Source organism: Xenopus laevis, chromosome 8L (genome assembly GCF_017654675.1).
Source record: "Xenopus laevis strain J_2021 chromosome 8L, Xenopus_laevis_v10.1, whole genome shotgun sequence".
NCBI lineage: Eukaryota > Metazoa > Chordata > Amphibia > Anura > Pipidae > Xenopus > Xenopus laevis.
Window position 1 is genome coordinate 122,749,110 of NC_054385.1, and position 20,822 is coordinate 122,769,931.

The 20,822-nt window shown below is 40.8% G+C and overlaps 1 protein-coding gene across 1 annotated transcript in view; it reads left to right on the forward strand.

The window, feature by feature from the left end:
• The window catches only part of ntrk1.L (neurotrophic receptor tyrosine kinase 1 L homeolog), a 74,415-nt gene that overhangs the window by 46,435 nt on the left and 7,158 nt on the right, over positions 1-20,822 (forward strand). The window contains exons 8-15 of the mRNA XM_018231426.2: positions 1,000-1,329; positions 1,532-1,549; positions 4,130-4,188; positions 5,833-5,935; positions 8,707-8,853; positions 8,942-9,072; positions 9,592-9,764; positions 13,398-13,638. Of these exons, the coding sequence (XP_018086915.1) occupies positions 1,000-1,329; positions 1,532-1,549; positions 4,130-4,188; positions 5,833-5,935; positions 8,707-8,853; positions 8,942-9,072; positions 9,592-9,764; positions 13,398-13,638 (1,202 nt within the window). The remainder of the gene's footprint in view (positions 1-999; positions 1,330-1,531; positions 1,550-4,129; positions 4,189-5,832; positions 5,936-8,706; positions 8,854-8,941; positions 9,073-9,591; positions 9,765-13,397; positions 13,639-20,822) is intronic.

The window sequence follows — 20,822 nt, forward strand, 5'->3', positions numbered from 1 at the left end:
TAGTGGATTCTAGTTTGGGCAGTCTTTTTTTATTTAAATAATCTGAAAAATTTGGATTTTAATAAATAACCCTCCCCAAATTATAATGGATCAGGGTCCCTTTAGCTCATAACTAGATTACAGATATAGGAAAGAAGCCATACTACCATAGTTCTGCAATTAAGGAGCTGATTTATCAACATTTAAATTTGAGTTTCTACCGTGATTCGATGTAAAACGCACAAACTTTTAATCAAGTATTCATTAAGCTTTAAAAAAATCTTGAATGCAAAATTTCACAATCTGAAAGCTTGCAAGGTCATGTAGAAGTCAATGGGAGCTGTATTGAATTCGAGTTTTCCATGTTTTTCTATTTTTTTTGAGCTTGTAAACTCACAAAATTTTACCAGATTTTTATTCAATCAAGTTAAGTTTTTTTATATTCTGATTTATTAATAAATAAGCAAAAATTCAAGTTTTTTTTTTTTAAATCTGAGTTTATGTGAAGTAGAAAAAACGTATGCAAATTTGATTTGAGGAGGGTTATTTACTAAAATCCAAAATGTATCTCCTTTTTTAAATAAAAAAAACCATGACCAAACTCTCATATTGATTTTAGCTTATTTATTATAAAAAAAAGCTTGATTTAATTGGTTTTGGGTAAAAACTTGATAAAATTGAGAGAAACCCCAAATCTTACAATTTTTTGGGGGTTTTCGGGGTTGCATGTGTGAAGAACGCTTTAATGGCTTTCAGGCTGTGTATCCTAGGCCACAATGCTGTGCACCCCATAATCTGGATTTAAGGTCCTAGGTGGGTTTACACGAAGAAAGTTAAAAGCTTAACTTTCCAATCTTTAATGCTTGTCATAACATGGCATATACAGTAAAAACGGATAATTAAATACAGGCCCCAACGTACAGTATATATACTGTATATATTATGTTATGTTATGACAGTTAATTCTAGAGCTTACTAGAGCTCCATATCTCACATTCTTCTCTTTAACTCCCCCACTAGTCCCTGCAGTGGTAGTTGCATTGGAAGAGGCCATTCCCCAGCACCATTTCTGCTTCCCCTACACCGTGGATGGCAACCCAAAGCCAGAGATCCGCTGGCAATTCAATGGGAACAACCTGGAGATGAACAATTACATCTTCTCAAAGACCGTGGAAGAGAGTGAGAATTCCACAGCCATTCACGGCTGCCTCTACCTTAATAAGCCAACTCATGTCAACAATGGTAACTACACCATCCTGGTTTGGAACATGCTGGGCTCTGCCTTTGAAACAGTCTACAGTAAATTTATGGATAATCCCTTCAGCTTTAACCCAGAGGAGCCCATACCAGGTACCTTTCATGCCCGACATTCTAAACAAAATGCATTTTTAGACTTTATTTTAGAGCCAGTGTCCCTTAAAGTCTCCAAGAAGTGTTTGAGAACCTTTACGTTCCTTTGTTCAAGCTAAGTGCCCAGTAGCACTCAGGGAAGTTGCTTCAGTGGAAATAAAGAGACAATAATATGGGTTTTTTTTCCATTTCTCTTTTGCAGTGTCCTTGTCTCCGGAGGGTAAGTGACAATGTTTAATTGTCTTTGTTTTATTTTTTTAGCAACTCCATTAATCCTCAGTTCCATTAATTTGTTTTGAATCCTTAAGCGCCTAGTGCATAACATTGTAAAAATAGAATTGCATGATACACAAAAAAATAGAATTGCACTCATTTTACAATGAGGTTATGTACAGGGCTGAAACATTTGTGTAAATACCTTAATCAATATCATGGCTACACCCTAAGAAAAACATGGCATTCTTCACACTTTCCCCCCACCTTTATTTAACGAGCCCCCTTTTATTACCAATTATCCATTCTCTATAACAATAAAAGAACGACAGAACCACATTAAAGCATGCAAACTGTTGCCTTATAGCTGTAATGCATGGTTGTATAAAATAATAATAATAATAATAATTTTTAAAAAGTTGTATAATTCTTGAAGTTGCATTTATTTCTGCCTTTAAAGGGATACTGTCATGGGGTACTGTTAATGGTGCTGCTCCAGCAGAATTCTGCATTGAAATCCATTTCTCAAAAGAGCAAACAGATTTTTTTATATTCAATTTTGAAATCTGACATGGGGCTAGACATATTGTCAATTTCCCAGCTGCCCCAAGTCATGTGACTTGTGCCTGCACTGGAGTAGCACTATGAACTGATGCGTTTTGAAAAAAAAAACATTTTTTCCGATGACAGGATCCCTTTTATAAAGTGACACTTCTGCTTGTAAATGAATGGCAAACCCCTATGGTTTACAGTCAGTTTAAAAATATAAAAATCTGACACTGCTCCATGCAGAGTGTTCTTTCTGTTCAGCTTTGAGAAAGATGCAACTGTTGCTTGTGCAACAAAAGTCCACCCACTGACCCACTACAGAACAGAAAGCACATTCTGCATGGAATAATAATGTCTGATCTGTGTTGAGATTATCTACTGCAACTATCCAATTCCAATAGCCCAAAATTTGACCCAGAACTGTTAAATTTATGGCACTTGGCTTGACTACAAGGGGCAAATTTACTTAAGGTCGAATATCGAGGGTTATTTAACTCTCGATATTCGACTGCCGAATTGATATCCTTCGACTTCGAATATCGAAGTCGACGGATTTACCGCAATTCGTTCGATCGAACGATTGAATAAAAAATCGTTCGAATCATTCGATTCAAAGAATTTTAATCCATCGATCAAACGATTTTTCTTCGAACAAAAAATACTTATAAAAGCCTATGGGGTCCTTCCCCATAGGCTAACATTGACTTCGGTAGGTTTTAGGTGGCGAACTAGGGGGTCGAATTTTTTTTTTAAAGAGACAGTACTTCGACTATCGAATGGTCGAATAGTCGAACGATTTTTAGTTTGATTCGAAGTCATAGTCGAAGTAGCCCATTTGATAGTCGAAGTAGCAAAAAAACATTTGAAATTCGACGGTTTTTTTTCCCTCTATTCCTTCACTCGAGCTAAGTAAATGGGCCCCCAAATATCATCTATTTTATGATATGTGTTAAGGGCACATTTTTTTAACCATAGAAACAAAACCCAGGGGATTTTTTATGTTTTAATGTTGCCTTAAATTGAAAAGTATCAGCAGTTATTTATTAAAGTCTGAATGCCAAAAACTTGAAAAGGTCAAATTTTTTTTTTACTATAATATCCGGATTTTTAGTGGAAAAAAACCCCAAGTTTTTCCGGATTTATAATAACCCGAGGAGGGGAAAAGTCTGAATCTGAAAATCTGGCATCTCAGACCTGCCGAGGTTGTATATAAATCAATGGTAGAAGTCCCAAAGATATCCTGATCTGCTTTGGGTTTCGTGCAATAATCATAATAAGATTTCATGGTTTTTGGGCAAAAATTCCAAAAAATCCGAGTTTTTCGGCAGAAAATCCAAAAAATTCATACAATCCAATTTTTTTACAATTTTTTTTAAATTCCCGCACACAAAATTTTCAGAAAAATGTATTAATAATTAAGGGGAAAGATCCAGTGTGGATTTGGTCTGAGTAGTTTTCAGATAATACTCTGATAATTTTGATTTTGATAAATAATCCCCCTTAGTGTCACTTAGAGCAGAGACACATGCTCAGATTGTGGAAGTTTAGTCGCTCAGCAACAAATCTCCTCTCTTCGGGGTAACTAATCTCCCTGAATTGCCTCCTGCCGGCTAGAATGTAAATCGCCGGTGGGATGACAATCGGTGCGCTTCGTATTCTGAAGTCGCCCAAAGTTGCCTCACGAGGAAACTTAGGGGGACTTCGGAAAACAAATGCTCCAAGTGCCATCCCATTGGCAATTTCGATTCTAGCCGGCAGGAGGCAATTCGGGGAGATTAGTCGCCCTGAAGTGATTTATCGACAGGTGACTAAATCTCCCCGAATCTGAGCGTCTCTGCCCTTAAAGGGAGACTTATTCCCCCTTTCCAAAAAATTGGATGTCATTGATTTTATATTGCAAATAATTTGTTTGTGATCATAAGATTTATTCTGTAGCTGCCTGAGAAATAATATTATATGCCAAGCTTCTGAGCCATTATCTAACTTATTGAGAGGTAGCATGGTTGCTAATGCATGGTTCAATTCTATTCTCACCTAGGAGGAGGCAATAGCACCTATGTAAACACAGTAGAAACAGTGGAGGAACACACCTTTGGGGTAAGTTAACTTCAAGTTTATATATATTTCCTAAAGGGGCATTTGGCATTAATTCTCTCCACTAAGGTCTCTTCCGTTGACTCCAACCTCAGGATTTCATATTAGTGGTTTGTGAATATCTACTGGAAGAACCACAGGACCACACTCTTGGGGTTGGGCATGCAATTAATCGTTTTTCTAATTTGCAGTTCTGTAAGTGCATTAAGATGTGTTTAATTACAGTGGCTGGCCATTCTTTCATGCCAGAGAAGAAAGTGTGGGAAGGAGTTAGTGATGCGGTGGTTTCTGATATTATTTCAAGGATCTTGGGCAAGACTTCCCTACAAAGTCTGAATGTGATGCGGCATCCTCTTCTTTATTTCTTAAAAGGATACAACGGAGTTGTCTAGGTGTGGTTGTTAATTTGCCAGCTGAGGAATGGCTTTGGTTAGTGGAGAGGCACAGGACAACACAGACTCTTTGGACTCCAGTATAATGTAGAATTTTGTACAATGCATGTGCCTTCAGCTGTTGCTGAAATACAATTCTCTTACAGACTTTATATTGTCAATGGTTTGTATGACAACAACTGAAGAGGGCAAAGTGGGCATGAGCACGTGTTTACATCGCCATCTTGCCCATCTGTAGCCATTTTATTTTGCTATACCTACTATGATCTACTTTCTTCCTACAATTGCTGCTCTTTCATTGCCATCTATGGGCAGGGATATAAATAGTAGTCTCCACCAGGGGTGTAACTTCAGAGGAAGTAGACCCTGTGGCTGCTGAGGGGGGCCCAGGAAGTATAGGGGCCCCATGAGGCCCTAATTCATATACAATTTGAATAAATATTGGTAAAACAGGTCAATCTCTAAACATTTTGGGGGCCTGAAAAATTATTTTCTGTGGGGCCAAGTAACCTTTAGTTACACCCCTGGTCTCCACTACTTGGATACCTTGAAAGTGAGCAAAAATGTCAATGTCACCATTATCAGCAGTTCTTACCGTTCTAGCAGGCAGTATGGGAGTTTGAGAGCCATTGGGTGTTACAGGAAACAAAACACAAAAGTGTTGTCTCATAGTCCCAACCCACTGGCTGGTGGAGTAGGAAGTCCTAAAATAAATCTTTCTTCCATATGTAGCTGTCTTTCCTACATATTCTTGGCCCAGTGGCTTATACAACAACATTTTCATATATCTATAGCCTTGTTGGAAGGGATGGCCTTGACCAAACATGGACCTCAAAGTGGGGCTGGAACTAAAGAAAGAGAATCAACTGGTCTGAATTTCCACAACATTAGGTTTTATGAATGTCCACCCTAAGTTACTGACTATATAGAACCAGACTGAATAATTTACACTTCCTGGCAGTGGCTTAACTAGATCTTAATGGCCCCATAGCAAATTATTTTTCAGGCCCCCAAAATGTCCAGAGGTTGATCAGTTTTACCAATATTTAATATAATTGTACATGAATTAGGGCTTCATGGGGCCACTATACCAACTGGGCCCCCTGCAGCCACAGGGTCTGTTTCCTCTATAGTTACAGCCCGGCCCTGCTTCTTGGGCTCCACCGTTTGTCTGAGACTAAAGCTCATTGAGCAAATGCATTTCTCTAACAAAAATCTGGGGTTCATTTTGCTTTATTACATTTCCTTCTCTCAGGTCTCGGTGGCTGTGGGACTGGCCGTATTTGCCTGCTTATTCCTCCTCCTCATGCTGCTTGTGCTGAATAAATGCGGAAGACATTCTAAGTTCGGCATTAACAGTGAGTATCCCACCTACAGACTTGCTCACGGGTCCCCAACTATTGTACCCCTTTCTTCTTATTCTCATAGAGCCATCGTCCTGTTGTGCAGCTTGTTAAAATAATGTTACGATTATTATGGCCTCAAACTGAATAAAATGTAAGAGTGACATCAGTAGGCATCCTCCATGTCTCATGTGTAGCCATTTAAATGAATGTTGATAATAATATTTTTTTGTTATTTATAAATATTTACCTTTCTAGTTCAATAGGGGATTATAGGGGGTCATTTACAACAAGGAAGCCAGCGTGCAAAATGCAAAACACAGGAGCAGTCGGCCATTTTTTTTACTTTGCCCATTGCCTTCCACTTTTGCTTTATTGCTACAAGACTCAATTTCCGAGCAAAGACATCTGTGGCTACTCCTTACATACAGCACTACCTGCATTCAGCAGTTTTATTTTCCACCTAACTTATGCACCATTCACAACATTTTATACGGGGAAAGATCTACTGGGATCTGAAATTGCTTCTACACAGGGCTATATATATATATATATATAGAAATGCTTTGGGTGTCCGCACTCGATCTCAGGTAGAGTAGAGGTGCACGATCAATGTTCATAATATGCAGTAGTAATGGATCAGCACATTCATTGTAGAAGTAAATAAAGTGTTTTATTGGCAACACAGGATTATTATCCGAAGTTTCGGTCCCACCTGGGGACCTTTCTCAAGCTATATATTATATATATATATATATATATATATATATATATATATATATATATATATATATATATATACACAGTATATCCAGACGCATGAGTAATAACAGCAAAACCAACTACCCAAATCTGGTCATGCACCACCACCTTAAAAAACAACTGTGTTCATAGGGTTTTGAACTGAACCCAGAGTCTGTCATATGTTACTAACCCCTCTCTCTGGCAATAACAGGGTTAACCGGTTGTGTGGCAAAGCTATATCCATTATCTTCACCTCCCAAGGGGTTAACAGAGGCAATTATAAGCACTTACAGTCATACAACCTCAAAGATCAATGAGAAGGTGGAGGGAGATGTGCCCGAGCGGTTGTTGGCACGTAGCGCCAGTTACAGGTGCCCCCCTCTGCATGCGATAACTGCATTTTCTCGACTTTAACTAAGGCAAGAGAAGAGAATTTCAAGAGCTGCACTTCATTAGTGTTTGTTTTCCTCGCGCCAGGCAGTAAGAAGCTGCTAATTCACTTTTGAAATTGATTCAAGCTCTAAATGGGTTTGATCCGTCTGTTTCCCAAGGGCTGGAGGCTGCTACAGAGATAGGGGTAGAGAGAGAGAAAGCAGGAGATGCTACAAGAGTCTCTGGACTTGCTCCTTCTGGTGTATGGGACAATAATGCTAAGAGGTTGGAAGTATCTATATCTATAACATACTGTAGAAATCACAAGGGCATACAAGTAAAGATCTGTTCATTTGGTGAGATTACCAGACTAGCAGTTTAAGGAACAGTTTCCTATAAAATCAGAAAATCCCCCTACCCAAAATATTATTGTGCCTACGTTTGACAAAGCTGACATGCTGGTTACCTCAACTGTACGAGAAGATATTCCGAGGCATTTTGCAATTGGTTTTCACTTTTTGTGGTTTTAAAGCTAATTGCCTATTCAGCCGCGTGTATCCAACGATAGCTTGGTTGCCGAGGTCAGTGACCCCCCCAGACAGCAGTTTAAACCTCAGGCTGCAAAACGGTGAAAGAGAAGAGGCAAACCACAAGAAAATAGAAAATGCAGATTAATCTTGAGGCTAGATTCTTCATATTGTTGTTTTGTTATATCTTGTTTCCAGTGTGTTACTCAAACCACTGTCTGGTGTCTAGGGTCAGTTGAAATTGCAAGATGGAGAGCTCCAGAAGGAAGCAATAAATATGACTAAATTGTCTTAAAATTTAAGTGTCTACGTTACACTAATCATTGATCTCAGATTAACAGTCCCTTTACCTTCTTCATGGGCATACTGGACAGCTGAAATACCTGGAGATGGTGGCTTTAGTTGTCCTAAATTAAGCCTGCCATACACCTGAAAATCAACCAATTAAGTGAGGTCACCAAACGAGCAGATCTTTCCCTAATATGCCCATCTTGAGCTAAGTGATCATGATCTTATCTGATAATTTAGCTTAATCTGATCAAGATTAAGGCAGGCCATTTTATCTGCCAGTACCATGACTCCCCTTCTCTTTGTTGAGTTTCAAACATTGACCTTCTTCTCAGTAGTGTGGTGAGCTCCTTAGCATGGCCACCATCAGAGCCCAAGTAGCACTGAAGTCCCATGGACAAGTAGGACATCCGTGGCCCCATAACTTGCAGAAAAGGTTGAAATATTGCTATTATGGCAATCTATAGGTCTGATGGGACTTTGCAGACAGGGTAGAAGGAGCCTATGATTGGGCAGATAAAAGAAAATGCCTGGAATAAGAAAACAGAGTAGACAAGGTTAACAAGTAGAAAACAAATGGAGAGGAGATTAGGAATACAGAAAGAAGAGAAGTAGACAGAAGAAATAGGATAAAAGAGAATATGAGTAAATAGTTGGAAAGACTAGGAATGAAGGGATAGAGAGAAAAGCGAGAAATGTACAAAAAAACCAACAGAGAGGCGGACATCAATTAGTTTACCTTGTATCTAAAGTTTCCTGGTGAAGGTAGCGCTTCAGTCAAATACTAATACTAATTCACCTAAGAGAAGGTGAATTGTTCATCACTGTGAAATATTTCTTTATTCTTATGCACAGGAGCAGCTGTTTTGGCACAAGAGGATGACCTGGCAATGTCCCTTCATTTCATGAACTTTGGGACCAGTCCCCTTACCTCTGCTGAGGGAAAACTTGACGGGATAAAACCAAACTTCATTGAGAATCCGCAGTATTTCTGTGACGCCTGTAAGTTACACAGTTTATTCCCACTTGTAAAGGAGAAAGGCACTGAAAAGGGCAAATTATCACCTTGAAAACTCTTCTTATCATGTAGGTGTGCAACACATCAAGCGGAGAGACATTGTCCTCAAGTGGGAACTCGGAGAAGGGGCTTTTGGGAAAGTGTTTTTAGCAGAGTTTTACAACTTGACCCCAGAGAACGAGAAGACATTAGTGGCTGTGAAGGTAATGTGATATGACTGTAAGAAATGACTACAATAGTTGGGCTATAATTTACTTTCCCCCCACTTTATTTATTATATTCAGGAGGTATAAAATATGGGAATCACTATGGTAATGATTATGGCCAGTAGAGGTGCCAACTTAATAATGTTTGCTCATTCATGTGATGATGACACAACTGTACCTGGAAGAAATACTTCTATACAACATCACTATTCTAGAGCTGGCTCCTAAAATGCATTGCTGTCTCCCTAGGGTGCTCAACGGAGTACGTGCCCAGCCTTAATGCAAAATACAATAATACTTATGGTAAATGATAACTTGCTCTGCAAGGGACAGTACAAGGGGTAGAGCCAAATGAAGAATAAGTAGAACCCTAGAGATTTTCTCCACCCGACTCCATAGTGATTTTGTCATTACTTCAAGAACCTTCAGTGGAGTTTTTCTAAAGAATAGGGATCTGTTATTTCCATTGTGTCTGATTTTTTTTTCTTATTCTGCATTGTGTGTTTGATCTTCCAGGCACTGAAGGAAGCCACAGAAAATGCCCGGCAAGACTTCCAGCGGGAAGCTGAACTCCTCACTGTCCTACAACATGAACATATTGTCAAATTCTACGGGGTCTGTACTGATGGGGAACCTCTTATTATGGTCTTTGAGTACATGAAGCATGGAGACCTCAACCGCTTCCTCAGGTGAGTGTACCGTTCTACCCTATGTAGTATCTAAATAATAATCTAAAGTCTACTATGAAACAACTGTGTGGTCAATAATACTGACCATAACTAATAGTTTACAGTAGGTGGATGCTCCTGCCAGTCAGCATTGAATCAAGATGTGTAATAGAGGTTTATGCCAAGAACCAAATGCTGCCATTAGTTTAGAGGTGTCAGTATCCTTTTATGGGACCACTAACACCCAAAATTGAAAATTACTGTTGGACAGGCCAGTTCTTTCTATCTAGTTCCATCTCTTTCAGTGCAGCTCCTATCAGCTCTAATGTGTTCAGCCATCTTTCTCTTACAAAGCCATGCCTGGTCCATTGGAGGCTACAACGGAGCAGCCTTAGAAATATATATAGATGTTTTTAATCATGAGCTGCCCCTAGGGAAGAACAGGTATATTTAACAGAAATACCATCATTATATAGAATTTAGGAAAGTGCAGACTAAGTGCACCATGTGTTTAAAGTGGAACTCTGGCTGCCAAACCAAAATTTGATAAAGAGGCCCACATAACACAGAAACCCCTAATATATCCATAACAGTTACCTGTTTCTTCAAAAAGTATGAATAAATGTCATAGTCTATGCTGAAATCCAGCTGTTTAACAGTTCTTCTCTTTCTGCATCATTTGAAATCCTGGCAGGGAAGGAGGGACTAAACACTGATGTTGCAAATTGTAACAACTTCTCTGCAGCTTACAGACAGCATGCAGGAACTACATAACCCACAATGCATTGCACTGTGATGTTCCTTTCCTTATTGAAATCACGTGTGCAGGGAATTGTGGGGTTTGGAGGATGCAGGCTGAGGACAGATGGCTGTTGATACAAAGTAACAGTAGTCAGTCAGCTCAGCAAAGTAGTCAGACAGATCAGCAGGAGAGCAGGGGACTAGGCTTAGGGAACTGTCAGAAACCATTAAAAATCATGAAAAGTCTGCATATTTTTTTATTGATGTATATTGCAAAATTGCTTGAAATTGTGTTTACTTTTCAAAAAGCGTAAGTTATGTATTTGTGGAGTTCCCCTTTAAATGCATTTGAGGGATTTTCATTTCCTGACTCTTTAAAGTTATATTGCTTTAAATGCCCACAGTTTTCTTCAACAGAAGAAGATTCATTTTAATCAGTAATCAGAAGATAAAATAAATGACTTCTAATATTAGGGGAAATATTTCTTTGAAGGGGATCTACAAAATGCTGAGTGTATGTTAACATGATTTATGACATCAATGTTTACACGGAAACAAATGTATTATAAAGCAAATCATATTTAATTAAGCATCTGTGTGTATTTATTTTAGGCATGTTTATTACTTGTTGGTGACTCCATGACACCTGAAAGAGGCTGAACAGTTCCAAAGCCTGTCAGGCTGTATGAATCAGCAATTTTACGCATAACAATTTTGGGTTTTTTGCATGCCACTATTTTTTAGTACCCCAATATCACACCTCATGTTGCAGATCAGGGCCTAGTAGTATTGGCCCCCAAAGCAATTCCAATTCACCTGCTGTTTTCTCAAACTCTTCCTAACCTGGTTTGCAGTCTACTCGTGCCACCATCTCCCTACAGTCCTTGCTCATCTCTGCTGGGCTTTTGCTCCCCCTCCTGCTCTCCCTCACCCTTATTACCCCCAATCATTTGCCCCCCCCAAGGCATACATCTCTGTTGCCTACTCCTTCCATATTGGCCTCTATGTAAATCTCATCAAGTTGCTTGCTCAAGCAATTGGCAGGCGATTATCCCCTAAAACAGGCAGTTAAGGGCAGAGACACACGATTCAGGGCGACTAATCTTCCTGAACTGCCTTCCGCTGGCTAGAATTTAAATTGCCGGCAGGGTGGCAAACGGTGCGCTTCATTTTCACGAGAAAACTTTGGGCGACTTCAGAAAACACTCCAATTGCCATCTTGCCAGCAATTTAGATTCTAGCAGGCGGGAGGCAGTTCAGGGAGATTAGTCAGGCGATTAAATCTCCCTGAATCTGAGCGTGTGTCTCTGCCCTTAGGGTTCCATTGGCCTTACTGATAACAGACTCCCTTAGGCAGAACAATTGATCATCAGACATGTCAACTCTCCCATTTTTGTTGGGAGTCTCCATGATTTAAGGATGGGGTCAGAAAAAGGCATGGCCAAGATACCCGTGGATCACTTTATATCAGGGGTGGCACATAAATCTGTAAGTACTAACAGCAAACTGCCAACCACCTGGACAGGTATGCCAGGTCAGATCACAGATGATAGCACATTTGAAATCTGACAATGCACCATGTTGGTGGGTGTATGCTGCATTGGTGGCTATTCCATTTCCAGGAGTTCCAATTATTCAGGAGCTCATTCAGGCTCTTGGCTGGAACAAATGGAATGCATACACATGCCACTCATACAGTACCCATTACGTAATAGGATAGTGTAGGGCAGTGATCCCCAACCCCTTGGATGTTGCTCCCAGTGGTCTCAAACAAGGGGCTTATCTTTGAATTCCTACATTGGAGGCAAGTTTTGGTTGTATAAAAACCAGAGTCAAAACAGAGCTTTCTGTAGGCTGCCATCCCACACAGGGGCTACCAAATAGCCAATACACTGTATTTTATAAAACCATCAGTGCACTTAACACAGACCCTTTAATTAACACTAAAATTATACAAAATACTAAATCTCTTGAAAAATGTGAGCATCTCCAGCAATTATATTAATCAGGCTCAATTTTGCTGCAATCACATTAATCCAGTAATTTGGAGCAAGACACCATAAGAACCTTGGGCTCTTACAGACTGATCAATGTGTCGCTCTCTCAGGAAGTATACAAGACCACTCACAAGCATGGCCGCCGTTAAAGCTCTGCTTCTGATTGGTCGACTCCCTCTTTGAGACAGCGATTTATTGCCTTAGTTTCTCTCCTGCTCTAAGTTAAAGCATTGTCATCTTCTTCTTGTTATTTTCCTCTCTTTTATTATCAGCGTTCCCCGCCGCTCCCTCTCCTCCCCTCCATATTTCCATTATAACAGTCTATCTGCCTCTAACGGGCCAGCTTTTCTCTCTCTCAGCTAATGCAATCCTCCTTGCAATATTGATTAGATTAGCTGTCTGAGAGGCTTAAATAGAAGGAGATTGTCCATCAGTTGAAATAAACAGAGACTTTTTGATTGGCCCCGCAGGTATTAGACATAGACGCGGTGCTGCCAGTGGTGTGGCGCAGTGTCGGGGGTTCTATCTAAAAAAGAGACACCATTTTTTATGACTGTTATTATTACAATGGAATTTGTTCACCTTTTAGTTAACATTAAATATGATGTAGACAGCAGTTTTCAATGCCTTGGGGTTTGGGAACAATGGCGTTTCTGCCATAAGCCAAGGTGAGAACCTTTCCACACATTGCTCTATAACAGGGGCAGCAAAAAAAACTTCCCTGACCAGTGGCAGATGTTTTCAGGCATTTTTACCATGGTGGAGAAGCCACCAGATATAAATTAGCCTAATGGGAACAACCTTTATATAGATGGAACTCAAAGTTGGGATGATATGGCTCCTAAAACCCATAAGAGCTCTAAGATTGGATATGATATTGAGGAACACAGTTTTATCCATGTCTTGTTCTGCCTAGATCCCATGGGCCTGATGCCAAAATCCTGGATAATGGCAATGGCCAACCATATGGACAACTTAACCTGACGCAGATGCTCCAGATCGCCAGCCAGATTGCTTCAGGAATGGTCTACTTAGCTTCACTCCACTTTGTTCACCGGGATCTCGCTACAAGGAACTGCCTGGTTGGCAATAACCTGGTGGTCAAGATCGGTGACTTCGGCATGTCAAGAGACATCTACAGCACAGATTACTACAGGGTAAGAAAACCAAATCATTCATGGGTATTTATAGGTATTGTTTATAGGCATTTTATAGCCTAATTTGTGTTCAGCCTGTATGAACTGAACCGAGAACCTGTCTCTGATGGTGAAGATTTTTGTTGTAATGGTGTGCATAGGTTGAGCTAGTGTGTGAGTTACAATAGTTTGTATGTGCTATTAATGATGTTATGGGAGGGTGTTGGTAAGCTTAGACATACCAACCCTCATGTATTTATCAGGAGTGACCCTGACTTAAGCCTCCTCACCTGGTCCCCCGCAGTAACAGTTAGTACCGGATGTGCACCTGAAACCCAACTTCCTGACCCATAGAAATGCATAAAATCATCACCCATGTCCTTCAATATCTGTGCAAAGCAGTGGAGCCGAATGCAGGGCAGGAAAAGAGACAGTTTTGGTAGTGGTTAAGGTGTTGTGAAGGATTATTTTGGTATTTCGGTGAATAAATGGGTGAGAAATTATTGTATGTCAGTGGGAGGTAGTGGTTTATGCCAAAGGTAGGAGGGTGGCAGTGGGTGGTGTGTGAGCAATATACTACTTTGTTGTGGTATTGGTTCTCACCGCATCCACAAGCATCTCCAAGTTGTCCACTGTAGTACAAAGTTGACTTCTTTGGTGGGCCAAATACGTATTTGCTGAGTGAAAGGAAAACTACACAACCTTTCAGGGGTGGACCACTTTGCTGTACTGTACAAGTCTGTAGTGAGTAGTAGCAGTGCGCTACGGTGGTAAAATTGGAGGCTGGTGTGTTTATGATGGTGCTGGGGTAGATTTGAGTGGTGCTGGGTTGTGAGGGTGCTGGGTTTTGGGCATGTGTTGGTGTGGGTCATTGTAGAGCTGTGTGTGAGGGTGGCTGTAGTATGGTTGATGTGTTGGTTTTACCCAAATCTGTCCCGTTTCACTTCACCGAAAAATTAGCAAAATGTCGAAAATTTCACAAAACGCATGCAATTTGTTTGTTGTGTCGGCGAAAAATGTGGGTATATGGTAATTAAAGGCAGTGACTTGATGATTGGGAAGCTTAAATAGAGACAAATGCAGTATAATTTGAGAAATGGCACAGCTGGGATCGACAGCATCATGAATAATCACCATCAAAATGTAATTCCATATAGCTGAATAGCAACGTAACACACATAAATCATTATGAAATGAATTATGAAAAATATCAAAGAAAAGTTTGACAACATATACACTGCTGTAGGAATTCTAAAGCTCAGTTCTTAACAGTGGAAAATAAAGTCGGCTCCCTCTGCTCTATAAACGTGTCCAGCAGGGAAGGAAGGGCATCTCACCATAGAATCTGACCCTTTAATTATGGGGAGGCTTAGCCTTTATTATAAACAGCCTATGCCCAGAAGTGTTGGGTAAATGTTCTATATCATTGTGTTGTTTATTAGACCATTCAGCTGCTTTCAATTTAATACATAGGTTTCATATACCCACCCTCTGTTGCCAACTCCATGATGCAGCAGATTTGTTCCAGGAAAACACAAAACATACAAAACAACACAGCAAATACGTGCGCTCTCCTCTCTATACACGCTATACATTGGCACTGGCTAATGGCTGCATTGCGTGTTAATATAGCTGCTTTTAATTAACTGGTATACAAGCACCTTAGACAATTGCATAATAACGTGACACCCGGCTCCCACGATGCACCTCACCAGCCGCTGTTTATCCAGGCACAGTCCTCCAGGCATATACACACATCATTGGTGTTTTCTAAATAAAACTATTTATAACGGGGAGCTTAAAGGGAAACTTTTTTATGCATAATCAAAGAAAATTTTAGAAACTTTTCAAAATACGCGAAAAAGTGTTTAACAATTTTAAAGTTATTTGTAAATATAATTTCAAAACGTTCGGAACAACAGAACAGATGTTTTCCTCCAGGCCTGTCACCTGGCTTCAGCTACATGGTTTGAGGAGTCAGAACGAGCAGTGCAGAGGGTATAAACAGCCAGACAGATATTGCATTCAATAGCAATTAAGTTTACAAATAGTTTTAAGAGTATTAATGGTTATTAGAAGGTTGCTTAGGATTACATTTTCTATTGTTATACAAAAAGCAGTGTTGGGTGAAGTTCTCCTTTAATATGTGTTGAGAATTAATGAACCAATAATATAACAGGAAGACCCTTCATGGTAGAATACACAGGCATTGTAATATCACAGATTCTTAGAAGATTCTACCCCTAGTCCCCCTATAAGATGTGAGGTTATAAACCAGACCCAGGTTCACCCCAGTCCTGTCCACTTTATCAGAAGCCAATAGGAACTATCCTTTTCAAATATCAGCAGTGACATCATGGGAGGTTTGTACACTTCCTGCAACAAGCTAGGGGCCTGCATGGATCTGGTTATTTAGACCAGTACCCTACTGATACCCACTGATCTGCAACAGAAGTATAAAGCCTTCTTTCAACCCGCTATCTGACCTGCAGCAGTACCCTTTAAGGCCATGTAACCTATAAGTGATGTCATTTTGAGCCACAAGTGATGTCACTATAGGAGGTGGATTGGCTAAGTGTAGCATTTAGATAAGCACCCAAGCAGGGTGCTCACAACTGCCCCCATGATCAAGGAATCAAGCTTTTTATTCCTGAAACGTGATCACTTTCTGGGTATTATGCAGGTTCCAACTGATACCCAACCAGGCTCTGGGCTCCACCACAAGCAGTCAAATTAAACGGGTAGAGCTTTAGGAAAATATCAGTGCCAGTCATTCTGGCAGAGTTTTAAGAATATTTAAGACCCAAATCTCAGCCTAATGGACCTTCAAGCTGGGCCCTCAGGGATATCTAGGAGAGCAAATGGCCATTCTTCCAAGTTTTCACCCTTCAAGATGAGACTACCTTCCACTGCTCCAAGCCCCCCAGGGTGGCAGGTCCCACAGTTTGGTGACCACTGGTTTAGACTAAAGATATCTCGTTTATCAATATGCTCACCTTAGTCCACCTAATGGCCAAATGATCAATGTAGGACAAGAAGGCCATCAGGGTGAGGATCCCATCAACATGCATTCCTCATTCAGACAGGATTTTAAACCATGCCTGATGTACAACTGTTAGATTTTCAGCCACATATCAGTTGGGAAGGCCCCTCAGAGCCCCCCATACAGGGGTCAATAAGCTGCCAACGCTGTCTGTTGCCAGCTTTTATCAGCCCCTCTATGGCCACCTTAACAAGTATCTTGCCGGGGCAACCAGATAAGATAAATAAGATAAATACTAGGAGATAATTGACATCAGTTAAGTGTATATATTTCATCAGTATCAATAGCTAACCAAAGCAGCAGTACATAATAGAAATAGTGGCAAGATTCTCCTTGCTGGCTTTTTAGTCTGCCAGAGGGCACACGCCATTCAGATAAAATATGGCAAATATAAATACAATAAAGCTTTCTGAACATAGCAATTGAATAGTTAATTCAGTATCTTGTGCAAACCCATGTCAACCAATCAGCAGGAAGCATTTACGGGTCTGCTCTTTAGAATGGTCCTAAGATCCAGAAAAGTGATACATATGGTGCCAACACATTGCACTATTCCAATCACCCACATCTAAATATAACTGCATGGAGAGACAACACAAGAAGGTCCATGATGCCGAGCTGATCTCCTCCAGGTGATCTTCAAGTTCCCCCCCAAAACATTTGGTTTGATGTAGCATTCATTTCAATGGGAAAAAGATGTGAGACATCTATGGGCAGCTCCTCTGATTGGCTACCCCTTAAGATGCGACGTGGCATGGTGGTGTGCAAGCGTGAGCATGGGGGGTGGGGTGTATGCTGTTTCGAAGTCGGAAGGGGGCCACCGGTGGCTGCCAGGAGGGCCCTTGATGTTGCGGCCCCAGTGGGCCCCCAGTGCTCCAGTCCTATTCTGGTTGGGTCTTGTGACGAAAGATGAGGAAGTAAAAGACTAAAGCTCCCCATAGACGCGACGATTCTTCTTGCCTAATGACCAATTTTAGCGAAGTCCAACCAATACTTCGAAATTATCGTGCGGTTAGTGGGATTCGAACGATCGACAATCTTACGATTTTTCGGCCGACAACTGTCCGAAAATTGATCGCCAGGTTAAAAAATCTTTATCTGTCCCAGTGCAATCTATCTATGTTTGCAGGGCCAAACAGGCAGCTCCCCTTTGTTTTCCTGGCAAATTGGTCTTTTTAGTTGATGGTCAATTCGTACGATCGTACGTTCGTGCGATCCGAGAAAATTGTGGTCTCACGATGAGGATTGGATCTTTTAAAAATCTCAACATCTATGGCCAGCTTAAGGTTGAATCCATAACACTAGACCCCACTAGACTTTCTCTCTTGCTGAGTAGAAACAGTTGGAAACTCGCTAGCTTTCCAGCAGGCCAGATAGTGGTTGGATAAGCAGATTTTCCCCAAACAGCCGATGTAACAAGTGAAACGAGAGAAGGCGAGATGGCTCTGCGCTATTTGTCGGATTATTCCTGATCTCAATAACACAGTGTAACACTCTATACTCAACCAGCGAGAGGCAAGCTCAGATCAATGCTAACAATCTGACACCGATGTTCTGATCCTTATCATCGCCTGCAGGGAATCCGGAACACTCACAACCTCCGCTGGCTCAAGAGACTGGGATCATTTCCCAGCATTAATAAAAACATAGCCTCCTGAATCTCTGTGGGATTTAGAACATGATATATTATGTATAAAAAATGCAGCACTCTGGGTTTACTAATTGTTAAAAAAATGAAAAAAGGTTATTTAGTGAATGTTTTTGTCCACAAGGGATCAACCGTCTTGTTAACCACTCGAAATGCAAGTTTCTATTTTTCAAACTGTTACCATGTACACTGACTTGCCAATGAAGAAGTAGTGGGCCCCTGGGTATTGTGAGTAATACTTGGCCCCCAGTGTCTGAGACCACCAAAGGAATGGGGCTCTATGGAAAGTGGGTGGGGTTTCCTGTGAACCATTGAAGTGGGATGTAATTGGGGGGAAATGTACCGACTTTGATTTGCAAATGTGTGGATGTTTAAGGGCAGGGGCACACAAAGCTACTGGGGGAAATTAGTCACCCAGCGACAAACTTTGGGCTTCTTCTTCGGGAGACTAATCTCCCCGAACTGCCTCCCTACCGGCTAGAATATAAATCGCCGGCACTTGGAGCGATTCATTTCAGAAGTCGCCCGAAGGGGGGGGAGAGTCGCCCTGAAGAAGAGGTGGTTTGTTGCCGGACGACTAAATCTCTCTGAATCTTAGCGTATGCCCTTTCCCTAACACAGGTTCTTCCCATTTGCAATGCATAGTCCTAGCTCCATTTATGAGACTTGGGCCTTTGCAGAGGCTACAACAACCCCTGTAAGAACGTCTCTTGCTGTATTTCTCTCTAGCTGTAACAAATGGATACGGTTCTCTCCAGACGAGCCTGCACAGGTTACTAAAGTCATGAGATCATTTCCCAGGGGGACAAGTAACAGATCAGATTTGACCTGCCATCAGGGTGATGGCCCAAGAGGCCAGTAACTGTTGCTGGAGTAGGTATCTGGAAGGTAGAATAAACAGTTGAGTAATGGTTTAATATTGCTGATTTTTCCATATTTTCAACTGTTTCTGGTTAAAACATCTAACACAAGTCCCTAAAACACCAATTAGGAAACCCCGACCACTTAATTAGGATTTCATTCTGATCTTCATCTGTGTAATAAAAGCAGCTTAGAGTATATTTGCAAGGAAGCGATCCGAGCCGAGAGCTACTACGCGTCAGGTATGGCTTTGTTCCAGAGCAGGGAGTTTTATTGCCTGATATACCTGCCAAATCGGCTGTTAGTTTGGGACAGTCCATCTGTCTTCATCTTGTTAAAGGCCTCCAGCGAGATTTGAACTTGTGACATCCTGAATGGAAAGGACCGGTTCTTTCCCTTTTAGCCATGGTGAGGGAGCCTCACAGTAAGATCCGTATACATATTTAATGCAGTTCTGTGATGGGAAAAGAGAGAACATCACTTAGTGAAGAATAAAAACCTTTTTTCCACCCAGGGAAATAGATGGAAAGAAGAGTAAAGAAACAATGCGGGGCTAAGTTATTGCTAATGTGAAGGAGCAAGATTACAAGACAGTGAACATACGAAAGATAATCAGTTTGTGATTAAATACATTTAACAGACAGGCACTTTTAGGTTAAAGGGACATACAGCAAAGACCAGTGGTTCCCAAAACGTGGCGCTGCCCCTTGGGTGCGCCTGGAGCATCAGTTGTAGGGCTCATCCTGAAGGTGAAGAGATATCACTAACATGAAGGTTGGATGGGAATTTGGGGATGAACACTTATGTGCTGATTTATATTGTTGGAAAGACGAATGGCTGATACAGCAAAGTTTTCATTTATCTGTAACCTTGCAATACGCTAAAGGGGGTGTTGACCAAACGTTTGACCTTCAAAAGGGCTTGAACCAAAAAAGTTTGGCCGCCATTCCCTTGTTTACTGCCACCAAATAAGCCTGCATAATCGATTACAAGAGTCTGTAGGATAAATATAACCAGTTAAATAGGAAAAAAAGACCCCGAAAAGTAAAACACTTCCACTAGATATGAACAAATACAATATATTCAAAACCAGAGGTTAAGCATTAACAAAAATATCAAACTCCCAGTGGAGATTTCCAGGAGGTTTGTGACCACACTAACCAATTGCTCCCTTGGTTCTGTGCCCAACCAAATATATAAATACAAATAACTCCATAACTCTGTTTAAAGGGCATGTGAAATCCCATTTTTACTTTCTTTAATGAAAAATAAACCTATCTCTAATACACTTTAATTAAAAAATGTGTACCGTTTTTATAAGAAACCTGACTGTATGCAGTGAAATTCTCCCTTCATTTACTGCTGTGGATAGGAATTGTCAGACGGTCCCTAACTGCTGAGCAGGGAAACAATCATACTTATGAACAGCAGGGGGAGGCCCCGCCTTACTTCCCAGCCATGCAGAACTCAAGCAGCTTTGTTTGTTTCCCTGTAGAGCAGTCGCCGACTGTGTAGAGATTTGTATTGGATTTTATTTTTGCCTTTACATCTCCTTTACTGTTTCCAACTCCAGCTGCAGGGACAAAGATCATGGAGCCAGATTAAAACAGATAAACTGGGATTGTATTTGGAGGATTATTTTGCTGCAGACAC